Source organism: Aureobasidium melanogenum (genome assembly GCF_000721775.1).
Source record: "Aureobasidium melanogenum CBS 110374 unplaced genomic scaffold scaffold_5, whole genome shotgun sequence".
In the NCBI taxonomy this organism is placed as follows: Eukaryota; Fungi; Ascomycota; class Dothideomycetes; order Dothideales; family Saccotheciaceae; genus Aureobasidium; species Aureobasidium melanogenum.
Genome location: NW_024470057.1, coordinates 515,663 through 533,203, shown reverse-complemented (window position 1 = coordinate 533,203; position 17,541 = coordinate 515,663). Strand labels below are relative to the sequence as shown.

The following is a 17,541-nucleotide window of genomic DNA, read 5'->3' as shown; positions in this document are numbered from 1 at the left end:
CAGCTGGGCAGGGTCGTCCCATTCTCAACCGTCAACAACTCCCTCTCTGTTGCACCTCTTGAAATTCATGTCAAATTGCCTTTCTTGTCCATTCTTCCCGTCGATTGGTATCACCACATGAAAGATGAAGGTATACTTGTGATGAAAAGACTATATGTGTGGCGTTTTATTTCTGTTTACAGTCCAGCTATCTTGTCAGTATTTCTTGCTCCCACCATCAACTCCTGCTTCTCAGATACCTAGCAAAAACCAACTCAATAACATATTTTATCAAGCAAGCTACACCGGCGGTTCAATCTCGTCCATAGAGCGATCTCAGGCAACCTCTTTTCATGAATCAATCGGTTCAACTTCGTCTTCGTCCTCGTGAAGAGTGCATTACTCAAGCACGTCCGTGATAACGAGCTTGCCAACACTAGCACTCCACCAAAACCGCAACGTGATACGTACGTGAAGTATTCGGTGTTCTACGCTCTTCAGCGTACTTGCACTGCTCTGGATCATTTCTTCGGCGCTTCTTCCTAGAAGACGTGTCCACGCATGATCTGACAGCACAAGCTTGCCACTCAAGATGCATCCACTCTCATCAATTAGCTTGCCAATCTGTCGTTGTTACTTGTCATGTCAAATTGTGCTGATCGATATGTACTAACCAGTCGCGGGTTGATCCTCAACGGCACCTGCTCATCACATTGCTTGCATTTAGCTACTATCGAGTTTGCATATAGTGGGATGCCGCAGCTACTCGCTCATTAGCACTCGATCACCTGTGCATTTGTTCTATAAGAGAGATACCATTCATTGCACATAAGCATGTTCTGTTGTCGCAGAGAGGTCATATTGAGGTCTAGTATGATCACACTCAGATAACCCTCAAATTCGTCTTCGGGTGCCTCGCGCGCGCTTTCGGAGTCAACCAAAACTGCCTTGAGGCGATCGACTCTGAACATACCGATCGTCCAAATCTGCAAGGGAATTCAAAACATGTTCATCTGGTTTAGAGATACTCCAAAAGTCGTATTCTACAAACTCTGTGAGCCCCAATGTATGCATAAATAGTAAATTACACACCTTTGTCAGGATAAGCTGGATTGACGTGCCGTCTTTTGATCATATGTCCAGCAAATGCACGAAGTCTGTCTGCTTCCGGAATACTGGGGTCCACATCGATGAAGGTGCTGGATGTTAGTGCCAACCAGGTCTGGTGTGAGACATTTAGGCTCGGACTGGATATAAGCAGCGCGGTCTGTGATGGCTGCCACTCCACCGGGGTTGTTGAAGCGACTCCCCACAAGGACAGTATTGCTTCGCTTGTGTCGTCCATCACACCAACTTTCACAAGATCGGCTGTGGTTCCATCCTTCTTCAATACTGTGATGTGTCAACTCTTCACTCCCGTAACGTGTGGCGACCCCAATACCTTTCTTACGTGTACTGATGCTCTTCACAATGACAAGGATTTTGGCTTCCGTCACCTCAGCGCCACCATGAGTGAAATCCTTCAAGGACATGAGAGTGGACTCATAACTCAGTGGCTTTCTGCAAAGTTGGGCGAACTTTGGATCATCGAGTACAAGGATATAGCAGCTCTTGTCCTTTTCCGGAAAGATCTTGATGTACAGAGGTGCGACGGCGCACGGGAAGATACCTCGATCTCCGTTGGCGACATAGGTGGCCCATACTGCAACAAGTTGGCCTATTCGCAAGCCGTGAGAGATACGCGTGTAAGACAATTTGACCTCCGCGAGTTTAGCGTAAGCTCCTGTAGGCATAATGAAGAAATACTTACAGTGACAGCACTCGTGTTGTCTTTGACCACAAGGTGGACAGATCCTTTGGCCCCTGTTGGTAACTTTGCTTTGGGCGAGCTCTCGAACAGGTTGACAATGCGACCTACGATCTTGATTCGATTTGGTCCCGACACAAGTGCATCGATGTCATACTCGTCGTAATCTGCAGATGGGGTCCAATCGTCCTTCTGTGCTGGTAACAAGGAAGTGTCAAGTTCTGATGAGGTAAAGCCATCGCCTGGCGCGGGTGAAGATGTTCGGGGCGAAGTTTTGAGAGGTGAAGTCTGCAAGGGGAAGAACGACCGTATCGAAGGGCTTTGTCCCACCATATCGTCAGTACTTTAGCTGTTGTCAACGAAAAGGATTGTCAAAGCGAGTCGACCATAAAATTCTCAGCTTAGAAGGTGTTTGCCTGCGCAAAACTGAGTAGGCGAAGGCACGACCCAGCGCCACTTTCCCAAAATGGCCAACATGCAACTCAGCTGTTCTCGTTTCAGCAGTTGCGACGGACCGGCGTGGATTTGTGCCGACCAGCACTCTCAAACGATCCAAGCCGCTACACCTACAGGTCACCATTACTTGTGCAAGGAAAGTGGGATACACTGGATTAAAAGCATGCTTAATCTTGTGCTTCGAACTCTCGCGCAACCCTCTCGCTCTCTGCCTCGCCAACCCATTCACACACTCTCTCACCCACGTCGCCTATCAGCTTCTCATATCTGTCGTCGTTCGGGTCTGGGAAGAACAGTCCACAATGCGCTTCGACCAGATCGACATCTTTCATAATAACTCGAACCCAAGTAGGGTCTCTGATACCTGAGTTATCTTTCGGCGGCAGAGTGCAGAAAGTGCGATCTTTGAAAGCTTTCTGCTCCTCACCAGAAGGCGTTCTTGATTCTTGGGGGGACAGAACAGTGGACTGGGTTGATGATTCGCGTTTCGAAAGAGGCTCAATCGTCGAGTCGTTGTCATTCCAAGAATGGTTCAAGGCGTCCTTCCACTCCTTCTGTGCTTCTTTTTGCTCGGCTGCCAGAGAGTTCTCCTGATCTGTCTCTCTTCTCTCAACAGTCTTCTTGCGCTCTTTTTCCTTGCTCTTCTCATTCTTGCTGACCTCTTTCTCCGCTCTCTTACCTTCTTTGATTGCTTGTCGCTCACGCTTCTTCTCTAGCTTCTCACGATCTCGAAGTGCCTTTTCACGGTCCTTGAGAGCTCGGAAGTACAACCTCAAGACTCTGTCGTACTCCTTTTCGGCCAATTTTCTCGCATCTTTGTCTGCGAAGAATGGTGGCTTCTCGGGCTTTGCAGGCGGATCCGGCACGGGTGGTAGAGATTGTAGGCCGCCAGCAGGGACTTCAGGAGACTTCTCTGGTAGCGTCGTGTCGACATCCAGGTCTTGTTCGAGTTCATGAGAACGGTTCGTGGCATCTGTACTTGTGTTTGAATCCGAGGGGCCAAGCTCCATATTCTCTGTTGCGTCGACCCAAGACTCAGGGTCCGAAGAATCACCACCCACTTCGGACATAGGAGTAGGTTCCAGGTGGTCCATTGACACGAGTTCGTTGTTTTGTGTTGCTTCAAACTCCTTGATATCATCATCGGTCTCCAACACTTGGTCATCTCTTGGACTGAATTCAGCAGAATACCTTCCCTCATCCTGATCAGTTGTCTTGTGATCTACATCAGTAACATTGGTGGCCAAGGTGGGGGTCGCGACGGATGCTTCGGGCGAGGTTGGTGTTCTTGGTTTCTTGGGACGACCTGTGCTGGAAGTGTAGTAGTTGACGAAGCGCACCCTTGGCGGAGCGACAGAGCTACCTACCACCGCTTTTCTGGTTCTCTCACTTTGCTCCTCCAGGCCTCGAATCCGGGTATAGCGGAGTTTGAGGCCATTGTAGTCTGCCATAGCACCTCCAAATTCTAGGTGAGACTTGACTAATTGCTTAGTAGCTGTTCTGAGATCACTGGAATGCTTGTTCAGAAAGTACCAAGCTCCTTCCCACCCCTTTCTGACCGGAAGGATTACATCATTCTTATAAGCTGGATTGTAGTTAGGGTCGAACTGAGACGGCGATGACGAACTTTGTGGGCTCTTTACGCTGGCTGAGGAAGCACTCGCAGATGGTGTGTCGTCAAAATAGCCTCCACCGCTGTGCGTGCTTGTACCAGATGGCGTATTTTCATGGTCATGTGGCGATTTGGGAGGAGCTGGGCTGAAGATGCTGGCTAAGCCAACCTTTACGACTCTAGGATGCATACCCAAGAAAGGAACGTCGAAGTTGATAGTGCCAATCAAGCGATGGCGTAAAGACCCATCTGCGAGAGACGGTATCAAAGCCACCTCAGCGGAAAGCAAACCACCCATGCTGTGACCCAGCAGAATTACATCTGTGGTTGGCCCTTCATGCGGACTCAGCCTATAAAGAAAGTCAACTGTGCTCAGGCGAGCTGATCTTGTTAGTATCTTACCAGCGACTGAAATCATCTCGGGCGAAGTCGATCTTCTTTTTTGATCTGTACCTCGGATAGATTTTTGTATGAACGATATGCGTCTCTGAAAGTAGAGCGGCTACAAGACTATGTACGTGAGCAGGAAAGCTTTGGAAGCTGGTTTCGTCTCCCATAAACCCATGTATGAATATCAAAAGCAGCTTTCTCCTGTCACCTTGTGCATCTGATGGCGAGGGCAACAATGATTGTGTCGACCGCGATCTCGGATCGTTGTGAGAGAGCGTGAGATGTTCATTGTCATACGACTCAGCCGTGACAGATTCGTAGGAAGGTGGAGGCAGATCGTCGTCTTCGACGTCCTCTGATACAAGGAGGCTCACGCTTGACATCTGCCGAGGAGGTAACGGCGGAGGTCCACCAATCCTCTGATGGCTGCTTTCTTCTGACATGCCGAGGGGATATGTTCTAGAATCCGGCAGATTGAAGAGTCAAACATGCACCGAGTCTTTGGCGTATGCAGTCACAGCGCAGATGCGGCTATCAGGAGGTGGTGTTTGAAGATGCTATTCAGTGAATCACGGTCGGTGAGGATGTGACGTCGGGCAAGGCGGAAGCCTGAATCTCTAGCGCACTTTTTCCAGGTTCAACGGAACTATTTTCCGCAATTAGATACAGATAGATAGGCGTTAAACTTTCTCGGCAATTTTTCAATATTGACACCCAGCCGCATGGAGTTGATCTAGTTATGGATCGTGAAAATACGAGAAGCACGAGCTTGACGGCACGTTTGAAAAGAGGCAGATTTTTTGATGCACAAGTCACGACCTCGCGAGGGCGCCATTGTGCGCACGCGATGATGCCATAATAAGCAAATGTCCCTTGCGTGTCAAGTAGTGGAAACTTGAAACGAGAACAACGACAACTCCCTTACAGCTGCAGGGCTTTGTTGCGCTCTTGGGCGGGGTTCGACGTCAGACGGGGACTTGCATACTGGCTAGGCCGCAGGAAAAACATGCAAGTGGAGCAAGTGAAGTGAAAAATAGCCACGACTTGACGGCAGTACCTGCAGGGATAGTGATGGGTCGTGGAAGCAGACGATCGAGCCCGTGAAGATGCATGCGTAGGCAAGCCGCGAAGAAAACGAAATAGCTGCGGGAAACGACATGATATCTAAGCATGGAGATGTGGCCGGGATTGGATGATGAAGCACCAAGCAATCTCGCTGGCTTGCGCAACCCTAGCAAAAGACCCATGTCGCAAGCCCATTCCCAGGCAGCGGAGATTTGGGTTGGTTAGCAGAGGTGGTCCATGTTTGGCGGCGGCGGGACCGTTTGAGAGCCAGAGGGTCTCGTGGGTCGAAGTTGGTTGGTGAAAGTCGTGCAACCTTGAAGCACAGGCTTCTTCTGCTTCTGCCGCTTCTTCGCTTTGCTTTCCGTCTGTCGTCGGAGACTTTCATGTCAGACGTCGACGTCGTTGCTGTCTGTTGTTTTTTGCTCACCACACCCAACCACACTCTCTCACGACCCTGGACACCTCTCGCACCTCTTCGTCTTTCTTTTCTGTCACCCCGACGACTCGACTGCTGGCTGGTGACATACCCGGCTCAGCGGAGTTGTCTTTCTAGTCGTCGATACATAGGCAGTAAATTAAATACCTGTAGACGACACCAAACAAGATCATCAAAAATCCGACTTGCGCCCGAACCAATCTTCCCATACTCGCTTTCAGCGACGTTAACGGGTTCAGACAATTGCCTGATGGTATTTTGAGCTTGCGCCAAGCACAAGGTTCACGTTGTAAGTCGCCCTCAACTGCTTCTCTTGTTCGCTGGCGTTCCAGCAGCGCGTACTGACATGGCTCCACAGAGGCAGTTTGCTGGTTTGATTACCGGCGTCCATTCGTTTCCCAGCACTCCAGCCTTCCGTAGATAGACAGACGTCTGTTTATCTCGAGAGCACATCCGCTTGTTTGGTCTTGTCGATTTCAAAGTACAGTCGACGTCAAATCACTCATCTTGGCTCTTTGATAGTAGCCATCTTTAACTCGTAGAGTCTAGTCTGGACCGGGCTCTATCACTGTCATTTCTGCCAAGTGCACTCACTGCTCTCATTTCCGTATATCGATAACCGCCCCAAAACATGGAGCGCCTCTTCAAACGGCGCAAATTGTCCGCATCGGCTGCCAGCGTAGCCACCTCGTCTCCGACTGCATTTTCACACGGCTTGCAGAACATTCGTCCTGTCAAACGCATAGAAGAAGTTCACGTTCACATAAGAAATCATAGTCCTGGCCGGAGTGCTGTCCAGCGTGCCGATGAGTTGCATCAACGGCTACACAAACGCCAAACGCCGCTCAACGGCACCGTCGAATCCACAACGTCTTCACTGTCTACATCCACTTTACTAACTGACGCCGAATCCTCGCTTCCTGCAACTTCTCTTGACGCTGCTACCGACGCTTCTTCGTCCTCGATCTCGGAGACACTGCCGTCCCTCTCGACCTACTCGTCCACCCTCGCCGGCATCTCGCCATCTGTTGCAGCTGCCAGCTCTACCGCCATCAGCTCGGCTTCGGCCTCGTCTGGGTCGACAACGGAAGCTCAGCCAACAACAGAAGCTGCGCCCACCTCTACCGCTTCAGATCCCTCCTCAACCGTCCCAGCGACTGTCACATCATCCACATCAACCATCACCACCCCTGACACGTCCTCAGCTGCCCCGTCGACTGACGTATCGTCCACCAACACTCTGCCCACTGCGATAGCCTCTTTGGCTGGCTACTCTGGTCCTGATACTGCAAACCCGGCGTCTTACACTTCTGCATCCTTGGACACGATTGGCTTGACTGGCGTATCGTCAATTGTTGAATCGACCCTGGCTCCGACCTCATCTGCTTCATCTACTGACAACACAACATCGACGACAGGCGCATCCACCGCACCGCCGGGTGTATCTCTTCCAGCTGCAATTGGGACCGCTGCCACCACGTCTTTTTCTGGAACATCTGAGGTCCGGAGCTTGTCTGAAGCATCACTCTCTTCATATAATTCTGCAGTGAATACTGCCGGCCCGGCTACGATAGGCAGCATAACTTCTGGCATCACTTTGCCTGGCGTAGCTGGAACTGCGCCCGCCACTTCGGCTACTACTACCAACATTCTGTCACAGACAACGGATACAACTGGCAATGCAAATTCGACTCTGACTTCCTCTGGTTCGCTTACAACAGCTGCACCCTTTCCCGCCAGTGTCTCGGATCTGAACTCTCTCTCTGCATATGGATCAAGTTCCATGGTCAGCTCAATGTCTTCGAACGAGTCGACAGTGGCCACTGTAGATCCGGTACTTGCATCTCTCAGTTCCAAAAGTGGCAGTCTCACCGCCTCAATCATATCATACACTTCGTCTGGTGTGCCACTTGTCAGCACCGTGTTTCCTACTGGCTCGAACTCGACCATTAATCCCTCAAGCTCGTCGCTAGGCTTTATCTCAGGACATCCCGTCGTGTCAGGATCGAATGCTACCTCTATCTCTCCATCAAGTTCATTGTCGCCATCCTTTGCCAGGAATCTTACGACGTCTGCAATCGTCATTTCAAGTTCTTCGACAACTTACACTTCATTCACTACCTTCCAACGCAACAGTGTGACCAGATCGAGCTCAAACACAGCAAGCTCCGGTTCATTCGATACCAAATCTGTGACGACCAGCTCCACCACTGCTCTAGCGGCCGTGTTGGGCTTCTTCACCGCATCTTCGTCCACTGTCGAGACATTGTCTGACGGATCTCTTTCTACCGTCGCCCTTGCTGCGCAGGCATACGCTACCACTCTTTCCAATGGTCAAACGACTACGTCCTACGGTTCTTATCTGCCCGTGTCATCATCTGTCATAGACTATGCCGCCTTGAGTGGTAGCTCTGGGATTTCTTCTGCCGCTGTTGCTCTCTCGTCCCAAGATGCCGACATCAGTTCTCGTCTTAGCTCACTCAATGCCGCCGAATCGACTGCTACAGGATCAGCGAGAAGCTCATACTCCTCTGAGGCAGCCGTTCTCCAAAGTTCTGCTTCTTCGGCTCTTCGATCGGCCAACAGCGCATTGAGCAGTGCTGCATCGCGAGTGTCTTCAGAAGCCTCAACTGCTTCTGCTGCGGCATCGTCCTCTTCCGATAACTCCTCGCCTTCTTCGAGCGCTGCTCAGGGCTCCGGCACTAGCGTTGTTGGTGGCTCTGCAACAGCTACCTCCCCTGGCTCGGCGAGCACCGCTACGTTGACGAATGAAGGTAGTAATAACACTCCACCCCCTTCCGTGCTTGCAGGTGGTATTGTGGGTGGCGTCGCTGGACTTGCTGTTTTGGTTCTGACCGCCATGATTTTCCTGCGCTGGTATCGAAAGCGCATGGCCAACATGAACACGCTGACTGAAGCCGAAGCTGCTACTGGAAGTGGTGGCGCTGGTGGTATGTCCGAGCGCGGCAGAACAGCTCCCGTATTAGCGCCGCTTCTCGGAGGGGTCTTCAAAAATAGAAAATCCCGAGCCGCAGAAGACACTGGAGAACGAGGTTTTCAACGCATCAGTGGTCGCAAGTTGCCTAGCGCTTTCTCAGCCGGCATGACTTCTGCTCCACCAATGCTCATGCCGTCTGCCTTTGACAATGACCGTAACATGAGCACGACTTCAGTGTATCGTGATAGCACGTATTACGGAGCAGCTGGCTCGCCATTCGATGATCCCGAGAATGAAATCGGCACGAACGAAACTATCAATCCTGGACCAGCACGGCAAGCAAGGATTCACCATCCTTACACCATGAGTCCGACAAGTGCAACGTCCGAAAACGCTTCTCCTACCAGTCCTACCTTTCCCATCCAAGGACACAGGTTGACACCTGAACCCGGACAGAATGCTCCCCTCATGACACCTTTGACTCCGCAAGCCCGGGCTCATAGGAGCGTCACCCCCGCCACACTGTCAAGCTTCGATGGAAGCAGGGGAAGCAGATTCACCGAAGAAGTCTGATTGCACATTCTCAATTAACTCTTTGCATACCAAAATTATTTTTTTTTCCGGCCTGACTAAGGGATGGAGTTTGAAACTCTCCCTCTCATCATCGCAAAATGTTTTTTTTTTCCCTTCTCTTCTTCACTCCCACTTTTACTTCACTTCTTCATCCTTCTCTTCAATTTTCTACTTTTTGGAAGCCCGATACCCCTTTTTGTACTTCCAGCTTTTGCTACGAAAAGACACTTTATGTAATGTTTTGTATAGTGGTCATGAGATGAGCCTTGGCCGAAAAAGAATTGCAATTCATGTTCGATAGTATAACAGCCTCAAGATTTTGTTCAGATTGTGCCGAGTGATAGCATGTCTTGGATCATCAAGCGGACCTTTGAGAACGAGCTAACAGAAGTCAAGATCTCACCTTATCATAGGGAGTCTCCTATCCTGCGTGTCGTTGTCACAAATGACGGACTCGAGCACGCAGAAAGGACACTTGCTCTTGTCTTTATACAATCCGTCGACCCTTTCCTCAATGACCACGCCAAAGAAGTTGCAAATACAAAACATACAGCAGCAGGGATGATCATCGAGCAACCTGCTTTCTAGGTCAACAATAAGCAATGTAAGAAGTGGTAGATTGATCCACTAAGCGTGGGTGACCTGGTACTGTATTAGGCCTGAAGTCCACAGAAGGATTGATTCATATGGATATTTCTAGACGTATGCCTTGTCTTATCTGTAGTATAAATGGCATCATACTTCTCTCAGGCACAGCATTCTTCAAAGGATTGACCTTTGCTAGACACTTAAAAATATAGTCATCAGAACAATTTGTGCTATTTCAATAGTCAGCCAACCTAATCGCCAAAAGAGATGACAACAAAGGTATTCTTTACATAAACATCTAGAATCCTGGCAAAATAGAAAAAGGTGCAAAACCTACAGCAGCATTGCATCGCTCCTTCCGGAGCAACTTTAAGGAGGGAAGGAGCGACTAACTATTAAACAGGATCGTAGAGGAGGGAACAAGGATCCGTGACATACCAAATAACTTAATCTAGAGAATGCAATGACACCAAAAGACTACTATGCTGCATCGGTACAGACACCGTACCACCTTAGCAGTAAAATAAACAACACGAGATAGCTTAATCGAGAAACCGAAAATGAAAAGCTTTTACTTTTTGCTAGCCTGTCATGCGTGTTGAAAATACTGCATCTTAACCCTGTCCCTAACCTTGTTCAATCGCATAAAAAGCCACAACCTAAGACAAAGCATCCTTGGATACTTTGACAAGAACACAGAAGATCAATTGTAGATGCAAAAAACTCAAAACGTACAGCAGCAGGGATTCCCACGTGGTCACCCACCGTAGTACTAATCTGCCGTTCAACTGCTTATGTATGGCAGAGCGGACGGGATGCCCAGTTTTCAGCTGACTGTGGCCGTACGTGAAAGGAAAGCCATTTTGTTGGTTATTGACCCTCAAAACATTCTAAGGTTCATCCAGATAATCACTAGGCATCATCGAGCGACTTTATAACCGACAATGTCAAGACTTGGATTGCAGTGAAGTTTATTCATCGTCGACGGCTTGACTTGCAGTTTTCCAACCCCATAGGTTCGAATACGATTGAGCTGAATGGCTCCTCATTACCGAGATTGACAGAATTCTGACAATCACCACCTTCCAGGAAGAATGGTCGAAGATACAGTGACTGGACGATTTGGCCAGATCGCTCGTGATACAGCCTGAAGCTTCACTATTGTGCACCTAGAAGTGCCAGGCACCAGGTTGAGATCTTGAATGGAGTAACGCCGAACAAGTGTGTCTTTCTAGCAAGTACGATGTGCGCAAAGTGGAATGTTGGGAAAATTCTGAGGCACAGGAGCATCAGCAGAACGACACACACAAGCAGCTTGGGCGAAAGCACTTTGGTCTCGCAGAAGAGACACGAAATTACTGCGTTGTATTCTGCGTGCTATGTTATCTCACAGCATGCTTCACGCGCAAAACTGTGGAAACCTGGCGACAGGCGAGCCAGCTTTGTTGTCTTGGTGAGACTCAAAAAACTGGAAGCGAGAACGAAAGATGCAACAAGTGATTGGCGCCTCTACTCAGCACACCAGGTCTTGTCTTATCCAGTTGGCCAGTCATTTCCTCGAGCTGACAGCCCCGATATTGTGCTTACCATGGGAGGTGGGCAGAGAGAAAAAGACCAGAAATGGCACAAGGTACCGAAGCGAAGGCTCAGCTACAAGCCTTCCGCTGTCAGTCAACCCATCTTGTGGGATGTTCTCGTGCGACCACACGGGAGAATATGATTCCAGGGTCATACGGATGGTTTGGTCGGGCTTCATGAGCCGCGCGCCCAGGTCAGGCACTGGCATTCTGATTAAACGACAAATGAAGGAAATGCTGTTGAGGAACCGGGGTTTCGATAATATAATGAAAGCATATTGTTGTCCGGAGGCGAAAGCGGCATACGTTTTTTTGATTGAAAAGTCGGTGATCTGTGGAGGATACCCAGAGGATATATCAAGGTTTCGATAGGTCAAGTGGTCCGCATGTCATGCTTGGTCTTGTCAGCGAGAATGCAAACCAACCCCGCTGTACGTACTCTAGCTCGACAGTGTGGTTGAAAGGATAGTAACACGATTCGGGAAGAGGATGAATAGCATCGTGGAAATTGTAAATTCACCAGATCCTTGCCATGGTTTACTTGTCTCAATATCCGGGTGGTGCGGCTGTCAAACTCCCAAAGCATCCAGGAAGTCGCAATCCTTGAGTATCGATTTTGAAAGGCGCGGCCCGGCGTGGTGGACAGATGACCTTGAAGGGAAGGCGCAATGCTTTGTGATCGACGCCATTGGCGCCTTGTTACTTCCTCCCCAGATTGAATACCAAGAGAATGGAAATAGGTGCAGCCTTCTATTTAGCATAAATTATGCATGCAGCGTCGAACCATTCTGCTGGGCACGAACCCGATAGATTGCGACATTCAAGCATTTTACTGAACCGTCTGAATGAGATACGAGTACGAAGAGGCAACATCCAATTGTGAGGATTTGTCAAACATGCAGCCAGATTGCTGAATGGTCCTTTCTTCTAGGAAGATCGCTTTGGTGCATATAGATTAAAAGTGACATACGAAGATGATTGGAAACCCATATTTTACCTGGTTCCTGACACTGCAACAGCAAGTTATTGAAGGAGTCGTGACCGGGTGGTTGGTGATTGGACAAGACGGCTTTCCTTCACACAAGATGAACACTGCATTGAGATTGAAGTGGTTTCAGCTTGACAGTTCGAGTCTTCTGGCCAGCAGGAACGAAACTTCAACAAGAAGTCGCAAAAAAATATTGATGTCGTAATTCGGCGATAGCACTTTTCGACCAAGCAAAGGCCCGCGCCATGCAGAGTGCTCAAGTGTGGTCCTTTGATGTGGATCTTGCAAAAATCGGTGGTCGCCAACACCTCTTTTTGGACGCTCGCATGAGCCGAGGTTTTGCGACGAGACAGCATCCCTCTCCCAAACATGGAATCGATCTTTTCGCTCATCACCTCCGGCAAGAAATTATTGGGCTGGCCTTGAAGCAACAGTCTACGGAACAGATAGATTGATCCAATCGAAAATCAATTCCTGTGGCTGTTGGTGCCCTAGATTGTTATTTCTCAGCCTGCATCATGGAAGATGTGTAACAATGACTGTTCCACAACGTAACAATTCGCTTGAGCGATCAGCTCTCTACTTGTCCAGGTGAATCCTAGGCAACTCCGCGTTGGTCGGACAAGTGTCCACTGTCCGACAGTCCATCGGCTATGTTGGATGGATCGATGCGGTGTGCATGATTTATTGCATGTGCGCTTGTTAGACAAGCCCGCTACTGCCGCTCGCGTACCCACCATCGTCACCAACTTGCGACGGCGTGCAAAACAGGAGTTGACGATGAGTAAAATGTTGGTTTTAGTGTCAGCCGAATAACGGACTGTACTGGAATTGTCGTGACATTTGATACCCCTTCTGAAGGGGCTGGAATAAGGTACATGAGAGAAGAAAATAAAGAGATGAAATAAAATTTAGTATGTCGTGTAAAGACATCAAGACAATACAATCCCTCTTGGGTATTTTGATCGTCCGAAATCAGTGCTCCAGGCTCCTTACTAGGCCTTTGGGTATGTAGAATGCAATAGAAAGAAAGCGAACCCATGATTAAACCTCCCCTTGCGCCACTTCGTTCCTGTCGTTCATTTATGGCTACGGGGCTTCGACGAATCCAGCGTCGGGTGGGGGAAACGAGAAGAAGTAGGACTGACGTCCTCATCGATCGTGTAGACTTGTACTTGAGGCTCCTTTGAGGATGTCGATGCCTCTGAGTCCTTTCGATAAGTCGCCGAGCTCAGGGTTGCCTCTGAATTTGCTCGCTCAATGGGGTCCATCTCATGGTGTCCACGGTTGACGCACTCGAAACCTGAGTCCAGGGTATTAAAGCTGTCCCTACGGGTGCTAGTGGCGAAAGGATCTCTGACCTTTTGCACGAAACGGCTGGGACGTGAGCCGATGGTTGCTAGGGTGAGTGAAGGAGACTTATGTGTTGGCAAGCTGCTACCCTCACTGCCTCTCGATCTCTTGATCTTATCCCTGAATGATGTGACCTGTGACGAGACGAGAGGATAAAGCACACCGCTGACGACGGCCTTAATGGAGGGTGAACATGCAATGAAGACGGCGAGGTGGTTCTCGACAGAGGACCAGATGAGGCAAGAGGCGATGTTCCATGAAAGGTCACCGTCTTGGTCGTATCGGTAAACGACATATAGGCGGATAAAACTGGCAGCGACGACACTTGAGACTGGTCAGAAAGTGGTATCGAAGAATACGAGAAGTGAACTTACACTGCACCCAATGCGAAAAGGAGGTTGAGAACAATTCTTTGGGTGAGGCGAAGTTGAAGTTTCCATGTAAAGATGATGGGCAAAACATAAAGAATGATGTCGTTCACGATCATGATGATCGAGTTAGAGTAGAAGAAGGCCTTGATGTTGATACAAGTTCCGGGGGTATTTGGGTCCCAGAGGTGTGCGATTGGGACACATTGGAAGATCATGACCAGGATGCTGCTGACGCCAAAGGCAAAAGCAATGAACTCCATGAACCAGATGGTCCAGTGATGCCAACGCTCGTATGTTGTGTGGCGGTAGAAGAAGAGAAGAGCGAACTTGACGAACATGTTGCAGGCCAAGTAAAAGACGAAGATTGATATGTAGAGCTGACGTCCTTAATTAGCACTGATCTTCCAGAGGGAAGATGGATCAATGGAAAACTCACACCCACCTTGTAGAATGCGACGTGTTCGGACGATGAGGTTTCCCAGTCGTGACTACCAAGACCATACTTGGTCGCGACACACTGTAATAGAGACATCATGATACCGCAAAACTATACCACAGCTGTCAGTAGCGAACATGTATCCTCACAAGAAAAACATACGCCTGCCAAGCAGATCATGATGTTCTGCGCATCAAACTTTCTTTGCTTTGCATTTCCTGTGACCTTGGCAAAGCGAAGTGACAACGCTGATAGTGTCGAAAATGAGAGTATGACATTGACGATCACAACCAAGTCCTTCCGGTTGTCTATCACAAACGCGTCGCTACCCATGGTTGAAGAGGGTGGATGAGGATCCAGCTGTGAGAGAGAGTGGTGCCCACCGCCAATATGAAGGACAGTAAGGGTAGAATGCAACAGGGGTGGAGGCGTGGCAGTTGTGTTTCACGGACAGACGGTGAATAAACGTGATGGGAGGGAAGAGGGGGCCGTTGCAAAGATAAAAGTAGAGTCGATAGAAGAGGGACGTCGGTCTGTAGTTATCTTTGCACAAAAGACCCACCATGTATGGCAAGTCGGCTACAATATGGAGTAAAGTGATCAAGAAAAAGAGACTTGCCTTGTGGCGAGACCTTTGCTGCGAACCATACCGCGCTAAATGAAGCCCTTTCCGTCGAGGCTTATGCAGGTGCTCACTGACTGGGGATTTCGATAATGACGGATGGGAGGGTGGGTGTCAAGGGCTCGATGGCTACGTGCGTCTTATGCGCGTATTCCCGACCGAGTCCAAGTACTTACTACCTCTTAGTACGTGCTGCAGGCTCTATTAGCACCAAGTTAGGGCGAATCCGAGACGATCGTTGATGGCTCACTCCGGGGCTGCACCAGATTTGGACAATCCGCGTCAAGGAGGTTGGCGTAACTTTGCTTCAAGTGCCTTCCACAAAACGCATAGCTGCAGTCCTTGTGAGTAAGCGAATCGCCAGACACCCCTAGTTCTAGGCAAGCCGGTGCTGGTGTGGCCGATGCAAACCCGGGGCATGTCACGTCGGATCTTGCGTGATCCGAATCTGGAGACCCTCGAGAGTACGTTAGCTGTCAAGCTAGTTTGGGTATAGCATATAGCAGGGGCTTGAGCTCGTGGTACTCTGCGGATCCTGTCATTGATCGAGTCTGAATCAATGCTTTTTGATCATGGCGTCAATGAGGCGTTCTCTCAAGTACCTTCTTACACACGTGTCGGCAAGAAGGCGCGATTAAGATGTGTTGCTTGACGACCAAGGAAAAAAAGGGAGCAATCGTGGCAGCTGCAAGATTCGATGTTGTTGGGAAGGGAAGCAGACCATGATTGTGGGTCGGCCGTCAAACGGATCGTTCCCGCCCGCCTCCGCCTCCAACGCTACTGCACGAAATCCACGTTAATTGTTGCTCGCGTCCTCGCCATCTCTCCAACCTGCTTAGATCCCCGTTCCGAGTGGAGACATCATGTCTGACCTCGAATCCAGTCGTGTCCTGATCGCGCGTCCTGGGTGACTCGAAATTGTTTGCCCACTTGTGGGTGGTGATGCATTTCACCAATTCGATGCACCCTTTGATTGATTCCTGCACGAACTTCCATATTCAAAACACTTCTTGCAAGCCCTTTGCCTCTTCAATCTTGCAACTCATCTTGAATGTTTCTCATTTGATCCGCACCAGATGCCGTCTTCCTAGTTCATGACAATCACTTAACGTCCCTACAGATACGATTGCGCTCGTTCAAGCCCCACGTATATCATGCGCATCCGCGTTGGCTTTGTTTATGCTGATGGGTGTCGTTTCGCGAGCTCCGCCAAGCCCCAGATGGCAACGGTCTGAGGATGCCGTCCCATGTACCTCCCAACTTCTTGCTCGTCTTCTGCTCGCTACCAGCTGTGGTTCCACCAGGATCATACTGAGATCCAGCGCCTGCTAGATTCCTTCGGGTTCCTGAAGATCTACTCAATCCGACCTCGGGTCATGATCACCAAATTCTTGAGGTTTCAGCCGCGGTTATCCCGTGCTCCAACTACTGAAGTTTAAGCTTTCAACCCAATGCAGACCTCAGGAGTCCGTCCATTCCCACATCGCCAAAGCGGCAGACATCACAATCCTTGTCGACTTCCTGACAATCAGTTGACGATGTTAGGTCCAGTCTCGAGGACTGCTCGGACAGTCTAGACTTACTGACTCAGTGTTATCATATACAATCCAGTGGAGCTTGATTACGTTCTCGAGCACGACATCGCGCCAATCACCAAGGTCAAACACCTGTTCGAGTCAGATTCATCTGTTCCCCTGCATCGACACCTGTCAGAAAGCTGAGGATGTATGACACCTCGGACCGTGCCTTTACCTTACCATACTTCAAGTCTCAAGAATTGGCTCGGACAGGACTGCGCCTGGCCATGATTGGGTCACTCGTATGTCAATACGAGTTACATGAGAACTCAACATAACCGTCTCGATGATTAGGTCCTCTCGCAATGGATGAATGTGAACAGGGCATCATGAATGTCCTTCTAGTCCTCACGAAGCTGAAGACCGATCCTACCCTGGCATAATCTCGATCGAAGACAAGGATTCCTTGGCCCTGCCTCAGCCTCAGACACATGCTCGCTTACGCCAAACGGGTACTCTAGGAACTCCCCCAGATTCAATTTTCCAGACCCTACTTTTTGGCTATAGGTGGGGTTACGAAGCCCCTTATAGCAGCATAACTACACTACCTTCCCGCGTCTCCAATAATTCCAACAGCTTTTTCATATGTAGTGGTGGGCCTGACCTGAGATCTGCTGAGTGCCTATCATGCTGTTTTCAGCTGAACCGCCAGTGTTGAAGAATCCTACACATGGTTGTAACCTTTCGGCTCGGATGCAGAGAGGGTTCGTTCAAGCAGATGTCATTTCCAGGGGCTGCGATTGGGATAACAAGCCGACATACCTCGCTCCGTG

The 17,541-nt window shown here is 49.5% G+C and overlaps 5 protein-coding genes across 5 annotated transcripts; 1 reads left to right on the top strand and 4 right to left on the bottom strand.

The window, feature by feature from the left end:
* Nucleotides 1-378: 378 nt before the first annotated feature.
* Nucleotides 379-2,119, bottom strand: M437DRAFT_73645 (uncharacterized protein; the record flags this gene model as incomplete). The annotated part of the gene is made up of 7 exons (XM_041026070.1): nt 379-603; nt 654-741; nt 796-903; nt 953-1,031; nt 1,072-1,371; nt 1,421-1,739; nt 1,790-2,119. The coding sequence occupies 7 exons, from the start codon at nt 2,117-2,119 to the stop codon at nt 379-381; spliced, it is 1,449 nt and encodes a 482-aa protein (XP_040881741.1).
* Nucleotides 2,120-2,409: 290 nt separating this feature from the next.
* Nucleotides 2,410-4,627, bottom strand: M437DRAFT_43709 (uncharacterized protein; the record flags this gene model as incomplete). The annotated part of the gene is made up of 4 exons (XM_041020789.1): nt 2,410-2,680; nt 2,792-3,362; nt 3,417-4,204; nt 4,257-4,627. The coding sequence occupies 4 exons, from the start codon at nt 4,625-4,627 to the stop codon at nt 2,410-2,412; spliced, it is 2,001 nt and encodes a 666-aa protein (XP_040881740.1).
* Nucleotides 4,628-8,635: 4,008 nt separating this feature from the next.
* On the top strand, nt 8,636-9,256 carry M437DRAFT_43732 (uncharacterized protein; the record flags this gene model as incomplete). Its single annotated transcript, XM_041020795.1, has 1 exon — nt 8,636-9,256. The coding sequence occupies one exon, from the start codon at nt 8,636-8,638 to the stop codon at nt 9,254-9,256; it is 621 nt and encodes a 206-aa protein (XP_040881739.1).
* A 1,563-nt stretch (nt 9,257-10,819) lies between these two features.
* M437DRAFT_64344 (uncharacterized protein) lies at nt 10,820-11,630 on the bottom strand (the record flags this gene model as incomplete). Its single annotated transcript, XM_041024410.1, has 3 exons — nt 10,820-10,957; nt 11,151-11,221; nt 11,432-11,630. The coding sequence occupies 3 exons, from the start codon at nt 11,628-11,630 to the stop codon at nt 10,820-10,822; spliced, it is 408 nt and encodes a 135-aa protein (XP_040881738.1).
* Nucleotides 11,631-13,932: 2,302 nt separating this feature from the next.
* On the bottom strand, nt 13,933-14,677 carry M437DRAFT_13855 (uncharacterized protein; the record flags this gene model as incomplete). Its single annotated transcript, XM_041018730.1, has 3 exons — nt 13,933-14,086; nt 14,137-14,510; nt 14,576-14,677. Coding segments are annotated over 3 exons (630 nt in total), but the record flags the coding sequence as incomplete, so codon positions are not given.
* Nucleotides 14,678-17,541: the final 2,864 nt, after the last annotated feature.